Genomic DNA, 25,000 nt, shown 5'->3' on the forward strand with positions numbered 1-25,000 from the left:
TATGGTGTTTTGAATATACATTTTTCTCGGTTAAAAAAACAAAAAGCCTCCAAAAACGCACACGTTTAACTTCACTTGAAGGGAGCAACAATGTACATGTGCATTAAATCAATGCTATCAACAATTCTATCAATGTGCGCAATAATTCCGAATTGAAAGTATGAATAATTATTTGAAGAGATCTTCAATGGAATTATTGCACATATCAAATGAATTATAATGATATCGTCAAATAATTAAAGACATCTTCAATTATTTGAGCAATCACGTAGAATATTCCTACACAATATAGCCTTTTTTGATAGTTATAACGAGTCATGTTCAAAGGAACACTTTAGGAAAATATTTTACTCAATCTGTGATTCTGCGGGGAGAGTGGTAATTCAATAGATGTGAAATCATTTTCGCTTATCTATCCCCCCCCCCCCCCATTTTTCCTCTTCTTTCTTTTTCATGAATACAGGTGTAATTTGAACTAGAAAAAAAATCTGTACATTGCAAATGCCCATTTAACATCATTAGATAATGTTTACATATAAATTTTTACGTCTTATAAGTAATTGACTTCTATATTCAAAACAGTCTCTAATAAATTTCCCAGTAATTTTTAAGACTTTATGTATATCACTGTTTAAATATACTTGTAACATGTATCTTTCATTGTGCAGAGTAATATTTTTCTTTGTCATATTGTAAATATTTCTAAGGTAGGTCTTTCTTAGCTTAGAATAAGATTTACAATAAAAAAAAAATTATAAAAAAAAGAATATGAATTTCGTCCTCAACCACACCAGTTTTGCAAGCATTACATCTTTCGTTTATTGATGTGGAATTATATCTACCACTTTCTATTGCAAGTTTATGTGCACTCTTGAAATCTAATTCTACTAAGAGAGTATCTTTCAGATCTTTTTCTGGGTAAATCAACATATGGACTTCTTTTTCTCGTGTATAATTTTTAATAAAAATAAAATTCCAGTTTTTCTGAACCAAAGACTTTTTATGATTGCTCCTGAGTGCTCTGGTCAATGATTCTTTGTTTTATGTTTGGTAAAAGGTGTTGAATTGAACCTTTTTATTTTGTAATGTTTGAAAATCCCAGATTATCTAGAATAGAAAATGTTTTCCTAGTTCTAGTATTGTAATCACTTGTGGATTGGTAAAGTTTAAAAGCCAAAGTTATCAGGTGATTCCAATATTTAATAGTTGAGGATGAAATTTTGGACCAAAGTGGTAGTCTGTTTTAAAAGTTCTGCTAGACAACCAGCACTGGGTGTTTTGCAGTGCACTCCAAGGGTAAAAAGTACAATAACATCAAAAAGTTATTTCTAGAAGTTTACATGGGTTATCAATAGGCCAATTAATGACTCTTTTCATTTTAAAACATGCTTTCTAGCTTTTTCAATAAGCACAGCTGTTGCTATTAAGTTAAAACTCTTATTACATTTCATCATAACACCCACTTATCAAGTATGAACGGAATATGTACTAAGAATTCTTTAAAGTATTTATAGAGATGTCGGAAATCCAAATATATATATTGCCTATAGTGGGTGCAGGCTCTTTGAAATACATCGTAGGGAAATTACAAATATTCAGTTTCAGCTATAGATTGCAGAAAGTTTAATAATTACGAAATTTCACTTCTAAATGGAACTCTTTCACAAGATTGTAATACAGTGTGTATTGTATGTTGTGCTATTAAAATTGTTCCGGTTGACCCCACAAACAAAAGGTTGGTTTTCCAAATATGGTAAATAGGATTCATCTTCTCAAGTTTCTTTTTCGTATTTTGTCGGAATCGATGGGTTTCATTTGCATTTCTTCACAACAGAACACAACGAATTATATTTCTAAATTCTAATTCAATTCAATTTAGTATTATTTTTTTTAGATTTCTAGCAGAAATGTAAATGCGAAACAATGTCTACAAATTGGAGATTACTTCCGGAATTTCCCGAATTCGGTGACTGTTCAACGAGTGTGTTTTATCGTTGAGTTTTGAGAAAAAGGGAGTATTTTACTTTAAGTTTGAAGCTGCATTTGTGGCTGATTGCACTTGGGATAATTTTAAAATGCCAGTGTTTCACACGAAGACGATCGAGAGCATTCTAGAGCCGGTGGCTCAGCAGGTTGGTAGAATTATCTGCCCCTTGTGTTTACATCTCGGTGTAAATTGTCAACATTTTTATGGACTGAGTAGTTTTTGCGTTGTTTTTATAGAAATCAGTAGATGAAGATTATTACTGAATAATACAGATGAACAGGAACAAACCCCCATTGCAGTGATCAAATATAAAAAATGCAGAACTTTACAATTACAATACAAATTGGTGTTCTGAAAACTACAGGTGCTTTAATCATGGTCATCATGACATGTAAATAATTTACTTATATATGTATATCTACCCACTATTTATATGTTAGAATCCAAGCACCTGTATTCAAAAAGTTTCCATACCATCAAAAATAAGAAGCTCACCCCACTTCGAATGCTTGAATTGTAGGTCTTATAGGCACCTGGGGCCCGTTTTACAAAAGAACTTACGACAAAGTTGCAAGTCTTAAATTGTATTACACTGTTATTAGTTTGAATGAAGGAATTAAAACGTTTCTGAAACTTTAAAATTTTCAACATTATTTCTTCACTATTTTACATTGGAGTGAATTATCTTACAATAAACCGGATAATTCCAATATGTAAAGTTGATCGTAAGTCGTAAGTTCTTTTGTAAAATGCACCCCTGATCCCACCTCTGGTGTATCCAGGGGTCTGTGTTTGCTCAACTCTCTATTTTGTATTGCTTATAGGAGTTATGAGATTGATCACTGTTCGTTATCTTCACCTTTCATCTTTATGTATGCAACATGAATTAAACATCATACCCTAAACAGTAATTAAATTGTCACAATGTATTTCATTGTGTTGTTTTACTTAATACAAGATTTGTGCAAAAATTTGGGCACTTTGTTCAAATTCAAATGCATGCTGTGTGTGGGTTGCATACATATTTTGTTTGCATATATGTATAAAATGTTATAACGCCTTCTCCTGAAGATAACCCCATGTTACAACAAAATGTGTGAAATCAATTCTTCAGTACTATTATAGACAACTGGCAGTGATTGGGAAGGCCATACGCCATAGTCCCATTCAGGTGAAAATTGGCGCATTAAATTATCTAATCCATGTGCCAAACTGCGCATTCATTATCGATTGTAACTTATGTTTTTTTTTCTCTAGAATGAATTGGGTACGACTTACTTATTTTTTGTACTTTCATTTTTAATTCCTATGTATTCCGATACACAAAATCTCATTAGTTGAAGTAATATAAATGAAAATAGATAACCTATAACCTATTTCCTCTTACATCACATCTCATCACGTCTTCTCATGCTTATACTCTAGTGTTTAAGTTTCGGAAGTCCAAGGACAGATATAGAAACGACAGAAAGTGAAAAAACACCAAATAATGGGGGAAAAAACAACAAGAGACCGTCTTCAAATACCAATACCGTTAAAAGCAATGATACGGTTGAGAAGGGGACATTGAAACAAAGTAGAAACATTTTCAAGAGCGGTGGAAAAGATCGTGGTCATGGTTCAGAGTTTCAATTAAAACAATAATGTTCCACTGCACATTTGCTATTTATTGAAATATGTTGATGGCCCATTAAATCTGAAAATGGCCCATTGAAAACTTGAACCGTGGGGCCATAGTCCGACTCCCATAGGCCATTTTGGCCTTCCCAATCACTGCAACTGGTCTACCACACTATTCTAAAATCTCTAGGCTAGAGTCTCTAGGTGTTTCTTTTTGTGTGTGTGTGTGGGGGGGGGGGGGGTTCCAGGCCGGGCATCATTTTCTTTATATTTTAATTTATCGAAAATTGACATAATATATATGCACATCACTGTTTCATCATCCAATCTAAATAATTATGATTCTTGCGTGCGTGAGAAGTATAGTGTAAAACATTTCACTAGACAGAGCTCTGCATCCACTCTATATAAAACAAGTTGGTCATAAAATATTCTACTTGCTATAAATCAGACAAATTTTCTGTAGATCTTGTCCATCAAACTACCATTAATTTTGCACATTGTTACAGCTATCAGAACTGTGTGGATATTCTCAAGATATAGCAGCAGAACTGTATATCACGAGGGGGGGGGGGGGGGGGGGGGGATAGACGAGAGAGCTACAGAGATGAACTTGTTATAAAAACCTTCTGACTTCGATACATGGCATAAGTTTGATTTTTTTGTTTTGTTTTTTTTAGCTTTTTTGCACACGATTTGGATTTTATATCTGTATTACAATGTTGCCTAAAGATTTTAGCATTAAAAATTCTTAAATATTACCCCACTACTCTTGTGTCTACTTAAGAGATACCTTCAAACAGTCAGTAAAGCCTCATTTGAACTGAAATCTTAACTTTGATAAAAGATCGCCTATTTGCATAACCATGGTAGGTTGTCAGTAAAATTCAGCCTTGCTTGTCCCATTTTTTTCATAGAAAACTACAATTCTGCAGCTGTTTAAGGCACACTGACACAATCCACATACATCTGAATACAATTGTCTAAGAAATTTCACGGGCCACACTTGGAAAATAGGCAAAATTCCTCCCCGCTCCAATTTTTGCCAATGAAATTGGACTGTGGTACTTGACTGGCAATTTTTTCTCTCAGTCTGATGAAGTCCTCCGGAAGCAGGATATAATGACTTTAATTTCTGATACAGTTACACTGCTACAGAAATCTGCCCATTATTTAGTATTTACCATGTTTACAAGTAAATTCACTAACCTGAGGCCGGGGATATAATTTTAAAAACCTGTTTCAGGTGGTGTGTTAGTCTGTATGTTTTTTATCAGTGTCAGAAGTTTTTGTTCATGTTAGAGAGAGAAGGAGGGGGGGGGGGGTATATTTAAATCATAGACTGAAATAAAAACACTAAACTTTAGAATTTGGTATTGTATAAGAAATATTTTCAAACTGTACATGATTGATGAATAGTGACAAGTTATAGTAACCTTTTGCTTTCTAACACAAAGAACATTTGATATAATCTAACACCGAATACTTGTAAATCTAATCCTACTACTGCACATCAGGTAGTCATATTTCTCATACACAACACAATGGATCTTATCTGATAGAGAAGTAGGGAACATTATAAAAAACATATTGAAGTGTTGCTGATGATGCCATGATGCTAAAACATGTAGATATTACATGTAATGTCTAAGGCACTTATATTGAACTGTCGGATTGCCAAAGACATGAGACGTTTTCATTCACTGAATATGATGTACATTGTACAGTAATGAATAATGTTTCGAATTGTTTCCAAATTTTGATCAGATTGTTGTATAGCAGGCTGCTGGTTTATAAGCAGTGATATATATTATTATTGACAGAATGAGAGACAGGACAGACAAGTTTGTGAATCAGCCATTATCATTGTTGACTCTTGGTGCCCTTAGCTTCTAGTATCAGATGTTGAAGTCTCTGCCAAGTGCTGAGAATGACTAACTTCTCTGCGGATGAGATCACAATTAAGATTTTCCTGGAAGCCTGAGCATTAATTTCAATAAATCATCACCACCTCAGTGCATTATCACCCTCTGTTGCTAGGGGAGGGGGCATATTTATCTAATTATATTCTGCTGAGGATTTGGATAATTTATGTAATCAAATCATTTTGTAAGACTTTGTTCATACATTACATTAATGGTGTAATGTATGAATGAGGCCAAATGTACAGCCCAGTTTAAGTATATTTACTTACAAATGTATCTTGAATCTTTTGCCAAAGTGTAATAATCTCCTCTCCTCTCACCCGCTCCCATGCCCCCCCCCCCCCTCCCCCCCCCCCTCGACATCCTACATTTGAGGGGTTACCTCGTTCATCAGTCATGTGTCTGTTACATAATAGATATAAGTTTATATATGTTAGCTGCAGATCTGTAGCTAATGAGACAGACCAGAGAGTTACAGATCCACCCCTTTTTAAAATCTTTCTGGCGCAGAAGAGTCTGTGCAGGGTTGAGGTCTTACATGGCTGTATTCTTGCATCCCTGTCTCAAAAATTTAATATCAAAATTTTTAAAATATATACTTCCCACTATAATTGTGTCCAACATATTTTCAAATATTCATTAAAGCTACATGCAAACAGAAAACTCCCAGCTTCAAATGACTTTGTTGATGTGTCCATGTTAGGTAGTCAGTCAAGTCAAACCCTGTTAATATTTGTATTAATTCACAATATCCAATATGAGGTATGTATTCAGTCTTTAGTTATCATAAACATAATTAATTGATATATAAAATGAAAAATATATAATTCCTGTAAACAAATAAGCTCTTGAGTACTGAAAAGTAATCTTGGTTTGTTATGAAAGCCTAGTTTGAACCGAACTTGAATCCAAATATTTACATGTAACTGAAAATATTTGTTGGGATATTAGTTGACAAAGACATTATTGTTTCAAAAAGGGTATGTCCCAATATTTTCCCAGAGAACTGCAGACTTGCAGCTAATATGTTAGTTTAGACCATGTAGACTGTTTATTGATACTTGCAATGTTTACAGTTGGAGACTGGTGTCTTCTTTGATACTGTTCTGAAATGATAGTATGGACAACATGCAGGATACAATAAGAGATTGCGATTGAAAAGAACAGTTACAGAGCTGACAGATTGAAGTAGGATGTAAACAACAGAACTCACAAGTCGGCTGCGTTCAAAATCGTAGCGGCTAGCCTAGCTGCTAGGCTAGATATATAGATCTATTGAATGCACTGTATGAATTAACGCTTGTTATCCCTACATAGGGCTAGCCTAGCACATCGTTCAAGATTGTAGCGCAACCGAGCACTACGTAGCCGCTACGATCTTGAACGCAGCCCAGCTTTAAGTGGAGGAGGGAGGGAGATGTAATGTCAGTGGAGGAGGGAGGGAGATGTAATGTTAGTGGAGGAGGGAGGGAGATGTAATGTTAGCTGTCAGTAGAGTAAGGAGAGATGTAATGTTAGCTCTTAGTGGAGGAGGGAGAGAGATGTAATGACAGCTCTTGATGGAGGAGGGAGGGAGATGAAATGTCAGCTCTCAGTGGAGGAAGGAGAGAGATGTAATGTCAGCTCTTAGTGGAGGAGGGAGAGAGATGTAATATCGGATCTCAGTGGAGGAGGGAGGGAGATGCAATGTGAGATCTTAATGGAGGAGGGAGGGAGATGTAATGCCAGCTCTCAGTGGAGGACGGAGGAGGGAGGGAGATGTAATGACAGCTCTTGGTGGAGGAGGGAGGGAGATGAAATGTCAGCTCTTAGTGGAGGAGGGAGGGAGATGTAATGTCAGATCTCATTGAAGGTGGGAGAGAGATGTAATGTCAGCTCTCAGTGGAGAAGGTAGGGAGATGTAATGTCAGCTCTTGGTGGAGGAGGGAGGGAGATGTAATGTCAGCTCTCAGTGGAGGAGGGAGGGAGATGTAATGTCAGCTCTCAGCAGAGGAGGGAGAGAGATGTTATGTCAGATCTCAGTGGATTAGGGAGGGAAATGTAATGTCAGCTCTTAGTGGAAGAGGGAGGGAGATGTAATGTCAGCTCTCAGTGGAGGAGGGAGGGAGATGTAATGTCAGCTCTCAGCAGAGGAGGGAGAGAGATGTTATGTCAGATCTCAGTGGATTAGGGAGGAAAATGTAATGTCAGTTCTCAGTGGAGGAAGGAGAGAGCTGTTATGTCAGATCTCATTAAAGGCGGGAGAGAGATGTAATGTCAGCTCTTGGTGGAGGAGGGAGGGAGATGTAATGTCAGATCTCAGTGGAGGAGGGAGGGAGATGTAATGTCAGCTCTCAGCAGAGGGGGGAGAGAGATGTTATGTCAGATCTCAGTGGATTAGGGATGAAAATGTAATGTCAGCTCTCAGTGGAGGAAGGAGAGAGATGTTATGTCAGATCTCATTGAAGGCGGGAGAGAGATGTAATGTCAGCTCTTAGTGGAGGAGGGAGGGAGATGTAATGTCAGATCTCAGTGGAGGAGGGAGGGAGATGTAATGTCAGCTCTCAGCAGAGGGGGGAGAGAGATGTTATGTCAGATCTCAGTGGATTAGGGATGAAAATGTAATGTCAGCTCTCAGTGGAGGAAGGAGAGAGATGTTATGTCAGATCTCATTGAAGGCGGGAGAGAGATGTAATGTCAGCTCTTAGTGAAGGAGGGAGGGAGATGTAATGTCAGATCTCAGTGGAGAAGGGAGAGAGATGTAATGTCCGATCTCGGTGGAGGAGGGAGGAAGATGAAATGTCAGCTCTAAGTGGAGGAGGGAGGGAGATGTAATGTCAACTCTCAATGGAGGGAGAGAGATGTAATGACATTTCTCAGTGGAGAAGAGAGAGAGGACTGTAGATATATATATTTCCTTTTACATTCAGATGTTTATTAAAGAGTGGGAGCAGGGAAGAAAATTTAATACTGCAATGTAGGTCTTTTATGAAAAGGACAGTCAACTCTGTAATGTTAAATGGTCCGGTACACACACAAGTGTTTCACAGTATTTCTAATGAGCAATTTAAGTTGATGTCCTGTAGTTTGTAGTGGTTGAACTTTCTGACCAAAACATCATCTAGCTGTGGTACGTGGTGTACTTGTACACAGTAGTTAAGTATGTAATGTATCAATCTTTTTTTTTTCCACCGCATGCACTACACTTCAAATTCCAGATTTAAGAGCCCCCTCTATGTTTTGTAGATATCAGGGTGATGTAAGAACAATGAACACTGTGTGTTTTGTAGCTTGTAACCACAAGGGAAGGGAGGAAATGGGTCCGTACATTCTGATGAAAAAATTACATCTTATCTTGCTCCCCCCTAATGTCTGTCTCGCTGATTAAGTTTTAATTAGTCTGTGTTTGTAGATGCGAGAGTTCTTGCTGCTAGGCTGTGAATTAAATTGTTGTAAAGTGGCAGATCCCTGGAAGAGAAGCTGCAAAATAATGTCCCAATATAACTCTGATTGACATGACTAATACAGAAAGTATGGGATACAATGATTCAACAGTTTTCAGACTGACTCAAGTAATCAGTACCAAGCCATGCCTATTTCAGATCAATATGTTCTTAAGTGATTCTAATGAACCTTTGAATTAATTGAATGTTTTAATTTATTTGTATGATTAAACATCTTAGTTAAATATGTTGTAACATTGCTTTAATGATCAGGAAATGCCTGAGAAATTATCTTGTGTGTCTTTGGAATTTAGTCAGAGATCGAATCAGTCTTAATCAAAGCAGCTACGGTAAGGAAAGGTCAAGGCTGTGAGCTTACAATCCTTCCATTCAGAAACAAATTCCAGGCTTAAAATAATTTGATTATCTGTTATTAACAGCAAGCATTGTCAGATTTAATGATTTTGAGCCAGAGATTTAAATGATAAACAGGTTTTCTGATTCAACAGCTTCTGTAACCTTGGAATGTATGAGATAATGGATCAGATGGTTAGAAAAATTTAAATTACTCTGATCATTTTAAATTGTTTTTAAAATTTTGGTATTTTAGTATGAGTGTGTTCCAGATTGAATTTGAGAATGGAGTGAGGGGGAGGCAGCACGTCACGTGTCTGTGTGTTGTCTGGGTGAGGAGGAAGCCATTAACACAACAGAAACCACATGTTGCTGACCATGCTGTGTGTACACCTGGTGTACTCCTACATAGAGTGGAGAAATGTTTGTTGCTCAGACAGAATGTAGCTACTGGGTTTGACACTGGTACACTGATGTAGCAGTTGTATGAATGTAGAGGGAAGTCATGTTCTATATTATATTCAGTGTGTGTGTAGGAGAGAGAGAGAGAGAGAGAGAGAGAGAGAGAGAGAGAGAAGGGAGAGGGGAGTACTGGAACTTACAATAACAATTATATCCATAGAGTGTATGCAAATGTGTAGGAGAGAGAGAGAGAGATGCTTTTACTTACAATAACAGTTATGTAGAGGGTATATGCAGTTTGTGTAGAGAGAGAGAAAGAGAGGGGGATGCTGGAATTTACAATAACAATTACTTCCAGAGAGTGTGTTGGAGTGAAAGAGAGAGAGAGAGGGGGGGGAGTTAAAACATTTAAGAATTAGTATTATGTAAAATAAAGATTATCATTAACTGTTCCTTTCTTCTGATTTAAGTTAATCCACTAATCTAGAGATAATCTCTTGAAGTGCCATGATGATAATCTGTACTTTCTAAAACAACATGTGATTCTGTGTTTCTTAGTGTGAAAGGATTAATTTGATATATAACAATCAGTAAATCTTATAAGTAACTACCAAGAAGTATGTGAAGCTTGCCTAAAATTAATCAGAATTAATTTCATACAGATTTTCTTATCCTGTGGCTGCTTGCAAAAAGATTTCATTATAATATTTTCAGCACATGCGGTTTTAATGAATACGGGGTGACTCTTGATAGCTCAAAGTTCAAGGGACCTTGATAAAACTTACAGAATGAGTCAAATGTAGATCTGTGAATTAAAGGTCCATATGTATTATAATACATGTATACAACATAATGAGGTTGTTTTGATATCTTTGGGGTACTTTATTGACTTGATTTCAGCAATACAGAACTTTTAAAATATTGCATAAATAAAATGATTTTAGACTATTTATTCTTTTTCATGCTAAAATAGACATGTGACGGTGTCTCTAAATTATATTCTCAATTACTCTTTCATTGTCAAGTAAAAACAAATTGTTTTTATATATAGTTCGATTATAACAGAAACAAAGCACAGGTGTAGGGTTGAAAGTGACTGTACAGACCGTGATTTCTCTGTGCGAGATCAAGAACTTTGAGATATCAAAATTCAAACCATTGAAAGTTACTTGTTTAAACTGCAAACTGCATGTGCTTTAAATAATATAATTAATCAATAATGAAAAATTTCTGATTTTCCATCACAAATGGACTGTACACAATGCATCATCCCATGAAATTTAACTCAATATGCCTCAGACAATATTGTACATGTAACACGTAAATGTGGGATTTATATTTACGAATCAGATTCATCAAATATCTACAGATCGAAGCATGCCAAATGTGTGTATGAAATTTCATAAGTATATTTTTCAAAATGATGCTTTTGAAAATTAATCGGTCCTATCGGACTGACTAAAACAAATGTCTGTCAGTCCGCCAGACTTTTAACCAGTCACAGACTGATGGGCATATGTTAATTTCGAGCCCTGAATGGGGATGTTGACCTGTGATGAATTCTTGCACCTTTCTCCCTTTTACTCAGTCCCTGTGATGAATCCTTGTTCTTTCTATCCCTTTTATCCTGTCCTTGTTTTATCCCTTTTACCCAGTCCCTATGATGAATGCTTATTCTCTCTCTCCCTTTTACGCTATCCCTGTGATGAGTATCTCTTTTACCCAGTCCCTGTGATGAATATCTCTTTTACTCAGTCCCTGTGGTGAGTATCTCTTTTACCCTTTCCCTGTGGTGAATATCTCTTTCACCCAGTCCCTGTGATAAATATCTCTTTTACCCAGTCCCTGTGGTGAGTATCTCTTTTACCCTATCCCTGTGGTGAATATCTCTTTTACCCTATCCCTGTGATGAATATCTCTTTTATCCTATCCCTGTGATGAATATCTCTTTTACCCTGTCCCAGTGATGAATTCTTGTTCAGTCTCTCCCTTTTACACTGTCCCTGTGATGAATTCAGGGTCATGTCTTAGTATTTCATTCCACAGAAAGATGCTTACTCCTCATTGGCACTTGATTCCACCTCTGGTTCGTCCAGGGGTCCATGTTTGCCCTACTCTAGTTTTGTATTCATTATAGGAATTATGAGATTGAACACTGTTCGTTATTTTCACTTTTTCATGCACAGTAGGCCTACTATATGTACTATATATGTGTGTGTATATTTGTAGGTATTCTGTTAAGAAAATTAGTATGTGTACTGTTACAATTTTCTGTACTTTTGTAGGTGTCCCGATTGGTCATTCTCCATGAAGAAGCTGAGGATGGAAACGCCATGCCAGACTTGGCCCGACCGATACAGACAGTTAAACTGGCTGTGGATAACCTTGTCAAGGTAAGACATATCAAATGAATATGGCAGCCATATATTTATTGTACAAAGAAACATGTTGAGAGTCTCTTTCCTTTCGAACACAAGGGCCTCAGTGGACGAGTGGTAAGAGCATTGTGCTCAAAATCACACGGCCTCTCACCTCTGTCAGCGCGGGTTCGAATCCCGCTCGCACCGGTAAGTGAGAAAGTTTCCCAGTTTACTTTCGGAAGGTCGGTGGTCTCTTCCCAGGTACATTGTATCTGGGTTCTCTCTTCCACCAATAAAAAACTGGGCGCCACCAGTAGTGTTGTACTGATAATCAGAAAACATCGATTAACGACGAAAAAAAGCTACCGATTCCGATGATCGATTATTTTTTTTCATAATCGATCATCGGATCCACACATCTCATAGAGCGCATTCCGGAATTAGAGAGAGTATTTTCTCTTGCTGGTGGGTTGATGTCAAAAAAGAGAAGTAGGCTGAGTGCAGATAATGTAGATTTGTTTATTTTTTTGAGCAAAAACATGAGTAAATTTTGGTGAGAGATTGAATGGTATTATGAGTTAGATTAAAATGCTGAGTTTTACATCATACTGGTGTTTAGTTTATCTTGCTATTTCTCTCCTAGAAAGAGCTGTTAACTATTTGTTTAAGAAATGTAATGCTTTGTATTGAATAAAAAACAAATCTGCACTAGTACTTTTTTATGTTTTAATTTTGAATAATATATAGTTAAATTTCCGTCTTTGATCTCCGTGTAAGATTCAATATGGATATGCATCTCACCTTCCAATGGCATCCATCATAATTATGAGCTAGTTATATATCCAACTATCCAACCATCACAAAGCTAAGGTGATTATGAACTATAAAGTGCTTATATAGAAAGTGCAAAAGCATCAAGACAACATAGAAAACATCATATTGAGTTATTGATATTAGCTAATTGATATATAATTGAAGATTTTTTTTTAAAAAAAACCCTGCAAGATTATGCTTTATATAGTAAAAATGTAACATCCGATTATAATCGGAAAATTGCATTGGAACCAGCAACCGATTCTAACCGATGATCGATTATGAAAGTGAACCGATGCCCCATCACTAGCCACCAGATAACTGAAAAATTGTTGAGTGTGGCAGAAAACATCAATCAATCAATCAATCCTTTCGAACAGAAAACCACTGACTAATTCAACTTTTTAAGACTTTTCATCAATTAACTCTTGAATATCTACATAATACTATTTATCCAAACTCATCAATCTCAAAGAGCTACAATACTAGACAAACAAATTCAATTCAGGAAATCAAAGCCAGAACTCTGCATTACTACAATTCTTTCTACTATACGCTTCTGGAATAAGTTACAGTCTAATGTACATTATAGTCCATCATTGTTGAATTTCAAATTGTATTTGAAATCTCAGGTCCCTAAATTCCAAATTACTTTTATGTAGGCAGTAGAATTGGTCAAATACTTCACAATTAAGGCTCGAGTGTAGCTCATTAAATCAACACCTATATCATAGAAATTTGAGTAACTCTCCTTTATGTCCGTGCGGAGCGGCCGAAAGCTCAGAACATTACCTTATTATTTGTCTCCAACATGTCAGAGCATGTTCCCATACAATGTAATATGTACAATAAACTACTGTATCACTGTATTTACTTTCGTATGGATCAAAATGAAATGATCTCTCGCACATTGAAAATAGAAATATTTTTCTTTTGGTACAAAAGTTTATCATAGAGAGTAAAAGACTTAGGAATACTACATAATAGATATACAAGTATAATATATTTTCTTACCGATCAATGATTGATTGATTGATTTATTATTGTTTAATGTCCTTCTCAAGAATATTTCACTCATATGGAGACGTCACCATTGCCGGTGAAGGGCTGCAAAATTTAGGCCTATGATCGGCGCTTATGGCTATTGAACAGGGAGGGACCTTTATCGTGCCACACCTGCTGTGACACCGGACCTCGGTTTTTGCAGTCTCATCCTAAGGACCGCCCCATTTAGTTGCCTCTTACGACAAGCAAGGGATACTGAATATCTATTCTAACCCTGATCCCCATGGGAATACCGATCAATGATGAATTTGATCAGCTGCAAGTGTTTGTCTTGTACCTATATTATTCAGTTAATTTTTTTTGTCCTACTCAAAAAAGTGTATATTCCATATTGTCCACTTTATTTTATCTTGCCTCATGTATAAAACAACTGTGTTAGTAATAATATATATTTACACATAATGGTTCTGATATCCCATATTACAGAAGGAAAGTTACATAGTGGGATTAAGATCAAAAGTTCAGATGTAAAATTCCCAAGGCCAGGCTCACAAGACTCTTGGTAGACTTTAGTGTGTTGAATGGGGGTTGGGAGTATTTATCTCATTAAGAATGTTCTAGTTTCTGCCCATTAAGAGCTAAAACTCTACATCAACAATTCGGTCTCTGTTTTTTATTTATATATTGCTTTCTCATAAATAGAAGGAATGCATGCAAAATTTTAGACATTGTGCAGTATGTGAAGTAAAAAAAAAAGATATTGATAAAGCATATCGGTTTGTGAATGTTCCCTCATGGGTTAGGGCTCATTGCTCACATAAAGCTAGCAGCAGATGTACATGACTAATGCATATTTTCTGGGTGCATGAATCGCATTGAGTTTGAGTTTTTGCTCTTATGTTACAGGGTTCATTACTTTGAGGCCAGTCGAGAGGGTTAGAGTAAATATTCCTTGACAGGAATACACATATTACTGTGGGAGGGGGTAGGGTGTGAAACATGATAGTAAATACAAGGGGTAGGTGGGGGATGTAGTTTTAGAATACTTGTGTAAGTAGTGTAGTAAAATAGGAATTTTTGAGATTAAAATAAATCATGATTTAATGCAGATGTTTAGTTGAGGATGCAGAGGAGTGATAAATGATGGGGGGGGGGAGGGGGGGAGAAGTATTTAGTAGATGACATTTATAATCTAGATTTCTAGTAGGGGGGGGGGGGGTGTTATTTCCTAATTATTGTCACAGGTTTTAAAATATACAAACTAGGGTAAGAAATGGACATTCTATCTTTGGTGAAGCGGAAGGATACAGGATCAGTTTGGTCACTGATAAGGAAGTTTGTCTTTCAGAGATTATGTGCTTTCAAATTATTTAAGAAAAATTTCCTTGTCTTAAAGTGTTTACTAATCTTTACATTGATAAGCACAATCTGTGTAGAAGGAAAGTATACATAATGTTTAATACAGAAGATAACAATTCAAAATTGTAAAATGTGTTCTTGGAGTTTGCCATCAATACAGATTCAGTAGTCATAATTATTGTATGGTTGTCAAATCCAGGACACTGGTATAGTCACTCTTGTTTGATAAAAATGAGAGGGCTAAACACCTCGTTGATCAACAAAAAACAGGAGTTTTACACACACATACACACACCAGTGCTTGAGTGGGAGAGTCGGGGTGTTATAGATGGAATCTTAAACATTGAAAATCTTTTTCAATAGAATGGCTCTTTTGATAACAGCAATTCTGGCACTGTTATCAATTAAATATACTAGATTCATAGCAACTTACCAGAGTTGTGATTTCAGTATAGAATCAATTTCTGTAAATTCCTAGAGTGTGTAGAATTGTCTACATTAATATAGGATAGATGATTATATGTCAAGATTCGTAGCAGTGAGGTGTACCCGTTTAAAAGCCTGTGCTTTGTATATGTTTGATATTAATTTACTTTTGTGTAACAGGTGGGATATGACACAATTAACAGCAGTGAGGACCAGATTCTTAAGCAGGATATGCCCCCCGCTCTGAACCGTGTAGAGGAAGCTTCCCTGCTCCTCTTGCAAGCCTCTGAAATGTTACGGGTGGATCCTTACTCTGCTCCAGCCAGGAAAAAACTCATTGAGGGATCTAGAGGTAATTGAAGGATATCACACCTGGGATGATCTATACTTCACACCTGTATAAATTCTAGATATAAATTTATTTGTGTACAGTTTTTACAACTTTACAGATTGATATTTTACACCAATACAGATTGAATGTTTACACATGTACAAATTTAAACATTACATCTGTACATGTGGAAAGTTTACACCTATTGATTTAGATGTTACACCTGAACAGATAAAAAATGTACTAACACCTGCATAGATTTAAACTTTACACCTGTACAGAATGAAAGTTTACACCTGTGCAGATTTAAATGTTTTACCTGTACAGATTTTAACTTTACACTTATACAGATTTACACCCAGATGTCTTTCAGTCTCCCATTTTAAGTCTTAGTTCCCAGGACAAATGTAGTACAAAGTTTCACCTCATGATATATATATGTATAGCAAAAATGTCTAATATCATGATATATATACTGGTAGCAAGATATCTTTTTAAAAAAATTCTTAGGAGTGTGAATAAAGCCTCAGTTTATCGTAATGAATTGCAAACATCCTCATAGTGGAGACTCGAGTTTGTTCAAAGCATAGGTTAGGATTAGGGCTACAAAAGGGATGGAGAGTGTTCATTTCAACCATGGCCCCTTGGGATAGGGTGGGGCCAAAATAGGGTGGAAAGTTTTCATAAGAATATACATGTATGTTAAATCAAAATTTCATAGGATAGGTTAGTTGGAATTGGCTATTGGCTGTTTTGACAAATTTATGTATGGAACTGTTTTGCCATTACCGTAATTAATTAATCCCAGGTGATGTTGTATTAAAATGTCATAGAATATTCAATAGAGACTATTTTATCCAAACTGCATTCTCTTCATTGGTGATGCTGTTGTCGTTTGTAGGTATCCTGCAGGGTACGTCTTCCCTATTGCTGGCGTTTGACGAGTCAGAGGTCAGGAAGATCATCCGTGTGTGTAAGAACGTCCTGGAATATCTAGCCATCACAGAAGTAGTGGAGAGAATGGAAGATTTAGTTACCTATGTCAGGGTAAGTCAGGGGATGATCTAGTCATTACGGGGTTGGTGAAAAAAGAATCGAAGATTTAGTTACGTATGTCAGGGTAAGTCAGAGGAGGATTTAGTCATTACAGGGGTGGTGAAAAAAGAATGGAAGATTTAGTTACGTATGTCAGGGTAAGTCGGTGGAGGATTTAGTTATTACGGGGTGGTGAAAAGAATGGAAGATTTAGTTACGTATGTCAGGGTAAGTCGGAGGAGGATTTAGTTATTACAGGGAGAGGTGAAATAGGAATGGAAGATTTAGTTACGTATGTCAGGGTAAGTCGGAGGAGGATTTAGTCATTACAGGGGTGGTGAAAAAAAAATGGAAGATTTAGTTGCGTATGTCAGGGTAAGTCGGAGGAGGATTTAGTCATTACAGGGGTGGTGAAAAAAAAATGGAAGATTTAGTTACGTATGTCAGGGTAAGTCGGAGGAGGATTTAGTCATTACGGGGGTGGTGAAAAGAATGGAAGATCTTGTCACTTGCGAGGGTGGCAGAAAGAGCAGAAGATCTTGTCATTTATATTAGGGTAAAACGAGGGAGGGCAGATAATTTTTGCAGGGTTATTGGAGAGAAGTGGATGTCCAGATAATTTAGGGAAACCGTAAGGGTTTCTGTTTGATCTCAAAATGAATAGAATGGTGAAATAAAGCCAGATAGGATGTAAACATGAACTCTTTTCTTGAATAAAACTACAATATATAGCTTTGAATTTGCTCCTGTTTAACAAGAATTGAATTGCAATAAAAATAAGGCAGCATACACTATGTATGTGTCTCAATTCTGTGATTTTAATTATGATATATTTACTTGATTTTCTACTTTAAATGTAAATCATTCACGCTTTTCCTGGTGTAGAATTTGACCCCAGTGTTGACGCGAATGACCAAAGAGGTGGATGCCAGGGAGAAGGAACTGACCCACCAGGTCCACCGGGAGATGTTGACTCGATCTCTGGAGCAGGTGAAGAACCTCACACCTGTCCTGATCAGTGGAATCAAGACCTTCATCACTGTTAAGGACTCAGGTTAGTAGGAGTCTAAACTCTGAGCTAAAAAGGACTCGCCAGATGTCAAGCACCAATTAGGCTGTATTATAAAAATTGCGGACAGGGAATTGGCAGGGATGGATAATTTTGTTTTGTTATGAGTATCATCTGTTACGTCCTGTTCCTTTTCATTCATCAGGTTCTTAGCTTAGAGTTAGACCTCATTAAAGAACCCAATTTTGAATTTATAAGATTCATATCGCTGTATAAAAAGTCTTGGATGAGCATTATGATCTCTGAACCTTTTGTATCTGGGTTTTTTTTCTTATCAGAGAAAATGAAAATCACTTTGTTTTTGGCATTAATCCAGTAAATGTGTATATATTGTAGCTGAGTTTTACTGTATGTTTAAAAGGTTTATCAAAGATCATAATAGTGAGTGGCCCAAAGGGCTGCTCTTGTAGTGAGCTCTAAAGATTAGGAAAGAAAAAATTTGAGCTACACGGATGATATTCAATGTAAAAAAAAAACCTCCCATAGTCCCAGAGACTGTCCTTTGATATCTCGCAAAGTCACATCATTAGAAAGGATATAATGAAACGTAACATCAATCATAGCCAGGGCAAGAGATGGATGGGACATCAGGATTTCTGTTTTTAAAGTTGTAATACAAATGACGAAGTTGCAGATCTAAATTAGGAGACTGTTTTGTGTAATAGAAAATACAGACCTCTTGTTTTACCCATATTTGAAAATAGCAACTACACATGTTGAGTTTCCAGTTTCAACTCCACGGTACGCCCAGGGATGAAAAACATGGTGACAGTCCCCCCTCCCCCCTTGCTTTTAGTGTTAGTTTTTAATGTCCACACAAGATGAAAATCAATCATGTCACTTTACTTATCATAAATGACTTGATTAATTTGTATTATTACCACAGAATGGTTAACATGTAGCAAACTTTACGATATGCAAATGCTGAAATATTCTATACAATGTCAAAATTACATGGGAATTATAAAAAAATTTAAGGATGTTACTGTCTTTCTATTGAATAGAGAATTTTAAAGATTTTTTTTATCCTATTGTATAATTTTTATTACAATTAATTCCATTAGTAATTGCTATGTGAAGTGTGCATATAGAAGGGAGGGGTGGCCAAAGAGTCTGAAACCACCATCCAATGAGTTATATATATATTTACCTATTTTAGGCACTTCCAGTTGTAAAATACTAAGTGTTAGTCCCTAATTTTGATTGGACCAAGGAAAAAATGTATGGGTTGGAACTCATCCCCTGGGAAAAGAATTCTGGATCCATGCATACATATGTAGTTGTGCTTGACCTGACAGTAGCACTGTCAACATATATGTTATGGCAGAATGTCATGAAATCATTTTGTCAAATACTGACTCAGGTGTTCCTTTAAGATGGCTTTTTGATCTAGAAGTCTCATTTCTTGTGATTTTTCAATTAAGAAATATCAAATATAATATATTGAAACATAAAATGTTCTAGGCTTGCCCTTAATACTGGGGAATCCTACAGGTATTTAAATGGCAAATGCATAATAATAGTTTAAATCTGGATGAAGGTCAGTTCTACGTCACAAGTGTTAAAAATGCCTGACACGGAGCCCCAATTAGGGAGACTTCCCACTTCTGTGCAACACCCTCTTTCTGTTAGCCGATCTTGCTGTGTACTGTCTGCTAAAAAGAGATACATCCCGATGACTTGTCCAAACTTTGAATGAGAAAAAAACTTATGAATTAAAGTCTAGATAAATAGATCTACTATTGATACACAGGTAGAGATGCCAAAGACACACAGGGAAACAGGGACTACCTGGTGAGGAAGATGTCGGATGAAATCCACGAGATAATCCGCGTCCTTCAGCTGACAACATATGATGAAGAGGAATGGGACGCTGATGACATCACTGTTATGAAAAAAGCTCAGGTGAGTTGGACTGGTTAATGAGAGATTGATAAAGCTTGAAATGCAAATTTGAAATAAACGATGGTTAAAGAAACATTTTTGATTCATTTATAGTGTAGTTTGGGGCATTGAATGTTATGGTTTTGCTAGAATATACAGTTTTGTTTGTATGTAAACTTTGTGGACAGATAATCGGTGTTATTTCCTCCTTTATACTGTATGTACATCTTTAAGCATGTTTAAAATGTGGCACAAGTGGAGCTGATGCTTCATTAGGTGAAATTATGATTAAACACTTTTTATATGTATGCATGAAATAACAATTTTCATATCATAATGCGACCTTAAATTAGTATTTGCATCTCAAAGAGGTTGAAAGATGAATCCTGCTAAAATAACTTCACAAAAATTTGTGTACATCAATCAATGATGATGAAACCAGAAATTAAATCAAACATATTTATTAATGGCGATGATCTCATGAATTAATACCTTGTATAATTATAGAGCGGTATTGAGCAGAAGATGAAGCAAGCAACTGATTGGCTACAGGATCCTGCTGCTCTGATTGGTAGTCTGGGTAGGTCAAATGTCAAACTTTTGTAGGAAATCTTTATTGGTTCTTGAAATATTTTATCAAAAGCATTACAGTGATTTAATTATCACTTATTTACAAAAATTCTTTCTCTGTCAGTGTATATACTGAATATCTTGTTAAGAAAACATTTTTGTGTCATATCAAAATGAAAATAATTCTTTCTCAATATGATGATTTTATTATTGAAGAGGTCCACAGTATTTTTACAGTCTTTGAAAGTGTTTAGTATGTCAATCATTTGTATTAAATTAACATTTAGATATTTTGTTGAATAGGTGATAAAGCCCTTCACCAGGTTTTAGATGATGCCAGAAAGATTGCGGAACGGTGTACCAACCCAGCAGACCGCGACCAGATCCTCAAAACTGTTGGAGACATTGAGTCTATGGTTGATGCACTGTGTGAACTGAGACAGCTCGGAAAGGTGTGGAAATTAGGAACTGCATCTAAAGATGTCAGATAGAATCTTAGTTAGGAACTGCATCTAAAGATGTCAGATAGAATCTTAATTAGGAACTGCATCTAAAGATGTCAGATAGAATCTTAATTAGGAACCGCATCTAAAAATGTCAGATAGAATCTTAATTAGGAACCGCATCTAAAGATGTCAGATAGAATCTTAGTTAGGAACCGCATCTAAAGATGTCAGGTATAATCTTAGTTAGGAACTGCATCTAAAGATGTCAGATAGAATCTTAATTAGGAACCGCATCTAAAAATGTCAGATAGAATCTTAATTAGGAACCGCATCTAAAGATGTCAGATAGAATCTTAATTAAGGACCGCATCTAAAGAAGTCAGATAGAATCTTAGTTAGGAACCGCATCTAAAGATGTCAGATATAATCTTAGTTAGGAACTGCATCTAAAGATGTCAGATATAATCTTAGTTTATATGCTAGTAGTTTTAGGTGAGGGGTAAAAATTCAAATAGGTTTTGTCTTCTGGCATCAATTTTTTTATTGGAAATATGGACAAGTGACTTTTCGAGACTAATACATGTATATAAATGTTGGTGCACATGGACCAGCATTTTATTATTGGGATGAAAAAATTTAAGGACAAAGAGCACATATTTGATAATTTTGTAGACGCTTTGAACAGGGATGATTTACAAATCAAGCTATATCAATAATCTACTTGGAAATTCTTGCGTTCTTTAATTCTATTTGGTGATCAACATTCTTTAAATTTAGCTATGGGGAAGGGTTTAGTAGAATTAGTATGTGAATTGAATTATCTTGCATGGCACTTTTTATTTAGCATCCTTATGCACTTCATTCATCACAAACGTTAAATTTTACAGGCAATTCAGAGAATTAAGGATATATTGAAAATTTAATGCAACAACTTTACTTTTAACTGTTTTTCTCTCTACAGGGGGATTCCCCACAAGCGATGTCACTGGCCCGAGAAATTCAGAAGAAGCTGGGAGACCTACAGAACTTGACCAATGTGGCAATAGTGAACACAGAGCGAAGTGGAATTCGACGTCCAGCTCCCACCGTGGACGGGAAAGTGGAACAAGCCAGAACATGGCTGGCCAACCCTGGGATGGACGACAAAGGACTCGGTGAGTGTATGGGGGTCAAATTACTATGACAAGACAGGGCATGACTTGCCAATCCCGGGCTGAACGAGGAAGGACTCGGTAAGTGTGTGGGGGTTAAATTACTATAATAAAACAGGACATGACTTGCCAAGCCTGGGCTGAACGACGAAGGACTCTGTGAGTGTGGGTGACAAATTACTTGATTAATTATCTTGATACAGTATCTTAAGTCCTGTACTGTATGTATGTGTATGTATGATGTTTAAGTAGGCAAGCTTTCTGCACTCATTTTAAAAAATTACTGTATTTTGTATGAGATAGAATCGAATGTGTGAAACTGAGGATAACTCACGAAGCTAGTATCTGGTGTCTCATCAAGATACATGTACCTGTAACCATATGGTGATCTGTTAGCACCATAAATTGTATTATGTGGAGAAAACCAATCAAATAACATTTCAGGCTGTACAAGTTGTCAACAGTCATCCATTAAATCAACTTTTGTTTTTCAGGAGAGCAAGCCACTCGCCTTGTGGTTTCGGAAGGGAGGAAAATTGCTAATTCCTGCACGGAACCCCAGAGAACGGAACTACTGCGGTTGTGTGATGAGACAGAAATTTTGACCAATCAACTTGCAGATCTCATCAGAAATGGCCAGGTAGGAAATTCACATAAACTGACAGATTGTGATGTAACCAGAGACAGCCATATTTTATTTGTTGACTAATACTGATGCTAATTCATCTCCATATAGTCTTAAATAAGGTCGTGTTTCGAATGGTATTAAAGAGAATTGGAGAACATGTACAGTTTCGAGTTTATTAAACAATTGTTTTTATATATCTATTGCTGTTGTCAGGGAAATTCACCCCAGGCCCGAGCCATAGCCAATCATCTGTCAGAAAAACTGTTCCAACTGAAAAACAAGATCAAAGAGGCTCTGATCAACCAGGTAAGGATATGAATATCACTACACTGAAATGATTCTGTAAATATCTGATGGCATTTTTAAAATTGTGGAGATTCTCACAGGATCATGACATTCAAGCAAATAGTAAAAACCATTGCAACATACCAAGTTATGAAGAATGAGTCTAATCTTTATTGTCAGAGAGATGTAAATACCAATGGCATGTTATTCTAATCAAGGTAATCAGAATTTTTAAAAAACATTATAGAGGAGACAACACCATTTGTATTTTTAGTAAAAAGAATTGCTTGTCATTTCCTGACTGGTAGAATGTCGGATGTTTAGAAATAAGTTGAATGTTAATTGTGCAATTTCTCGTAACTTAATTAGGTACGTAACAATCTGTGCTTTGCAGTTTAGTGGTGGTTGATTTGATGCAATAATATATAATATGTTGTATTGATCTGTTTGAATAATTTATGGAAAGTTTTAAAAAAGAACTATCCATGTTTTTGGATAATATATTGAAAGTTTAAAAAAAGAGCTACCAGGTATCCACGATTTTTGATTGTTTGTGAACTGTTAGTTGATTCAATGCACATAAAGTCAAAATTTCAAAAATCTTTATTTCTCCTCTGGAAAAAAAATATATTTAAAAAAAAAAGCATGTAGTATGGTAATGTGTTAGATATTGCAATATTTTTTCATAATATACTATAAAACATGGTTACAGTGAACACACTGAAAACGAATTGACAAATTAATAAATACATTGAAATGATTTTCATTCCCTGCTGTTTTGAAACATATTATGAACTTATTGGATATAACAAATCATGTGTATAATGAGTTCTGTACTGTGATGTATTGCAATACAGTCAAACACCCTTATAGCAAAATGCTGGGGACAAACAATTTTCATTTGTTATATCCAATGAGTTTACATTATGTTTTAAATTAACAGGGAATGAAAGTCACTTTGCTGTAATCATGAATTTGTTATGAGCATGTTTGCTGTAACTGTGTTTTACTATACATCAATACATTGTTGTATGTGTGATATTGTTTTGTGACTGTAGGTGGCTGAGGATTTCATTGACATCTCCACCCCACTGAAGCACCTTAGTGAGGCCTCGGTGATTCCCATGGGTAAGTAGCATCTCAGTGATTCCCATGACTAGGTAACACCTCAGTAATTCCCATGACTAGGTAACACCTCATTGGTTACCATGGCTAGATAGCACCTCAGCGATTCCCATGACTAGGTAACACCTCAGTGCTTCCCATGACTAGATAACACCTCAGTGCTTCCCATGATTAGGTAGCACCTCAGTGATTCCCATGACTAGGTAACACCTCAGTGCTTCCCATGACTAGATAACACCTCAATGATTCCCATGACTAGGTAACACCTCATTGGTTACCATGACTAGATAGCACCTCAGTGATTCCCATGACTAGGTAACACCTCAGTGCTTCCCATGACTAGATAACACCTCAGTGCTTCCCATGAGTAGGTAACACCTCAGTGCTTCCCATGACTAGATAACACCTCAGTGCTTCCCATGATTAGGTAGCACCTCAGTGATTCCCATGACTAGGTAACACCTCAGTGCTTCCCATGACTAGATAACACCTCAATGATTCCCATGACTAGGTAACACCTGATTGGTTACCATGACTAGATAGCACCTCAGCGATTCCCATGACTAGGTAACACCTCAGTGCTTCCCATGACTAGATAACACCTCAGTGCTTCCCATGACTAGGTAACACCTCAGTGGTTCCCATGACTAGGTAGCACCTCAGTGATTCCCATGACTAGGTAGCACCTCAGACTGACAATAAGGTACCTCATAGGCAGGGGAAAAAATCCGTGTCTTGAAGGAGTATTATATCTATAAGAGGTTTATGAAATAATATTTGTACATATAGATGTACCGTATATA

General features: G+C 36.3%; 1 protein-coding gene across 20 annotated transcripts in view; it reads left to right on the forward strand.

The window, feature by feature from the left end:
• Nucleotides 1-1,542: 1,542 nt before the first annotated feature.
• Nucleotides 1,543-25,000, forward strand: part of LOC125683371 (vinculin-like) — a 47,628-nt gene continuing 24,170 nt past the window's right edge. For 8 of the 20 annotated variants that reach the window (XM_048924463.2, XM_048924466.2, XM_056140052.1 and 5 more), the window contains exons 1-12: nt 1,919-2,132; nt 11,996-12,103; nt 15,854-16,025; nt 16,906-17,051; nt 17,925-18,093; nt 19,862-20,013; nt 20,500-20,572; nt 20,866-21,014; nt 21,970-22,162; nt 22,654-22,799; nt 23,001-23,093; nt 24,131-24,200. In XM_048924463.2, coding sequence (XP_048780420.2) covers nt 2,076-2,132; nt 11,996-12,103; nt 15,854-16,025; nt 16,906-17,051; nt 17,925-18,093; nt 19,862-20,013; nt 20,500-20,572; nt 20,866-21,014; nt 21,970-22,162; nt 22,654-22,799; nt 23,001-23,093; nt 24,131-24,200 — 1,528 coding nt within the window. In that variant the 5' untranslated portion in view covers nt 1,919-2,075. Of the gene's footprint in view, nt 1,736-1,777; nt 2,133-11,995; nt 12,104-15,853; nt 16,026-16,905; nt 17,052-17,924; nt 18,094-19,861; nt 20,014-20,499; nt 20,573-20,865; nt 21,015-21,969; nt 22,163-22,653; nt 22,800-23,000; nt 23,094-24,130; nt 24,201-25,000 lie in introns of those variants that run through there. The other 12 variants (XM_056140053.1, XM_056140054.1, XM_056140056.1 and 9 more) reach the window with 5 other exon arrangements.

Source organism: Ostrea edulis, chromosome 6 (assembly GCF_947568905.1).
Source record: "Ostrea edulis chromosome 6, xbOstEdul1.1, whole genome shotgun sequence".
NCBI lineage: Eukaryota > Metazoa > Mollusca > Bivalvia > Ostreida > Ostreidae > Ostrea > Ostrea edulis.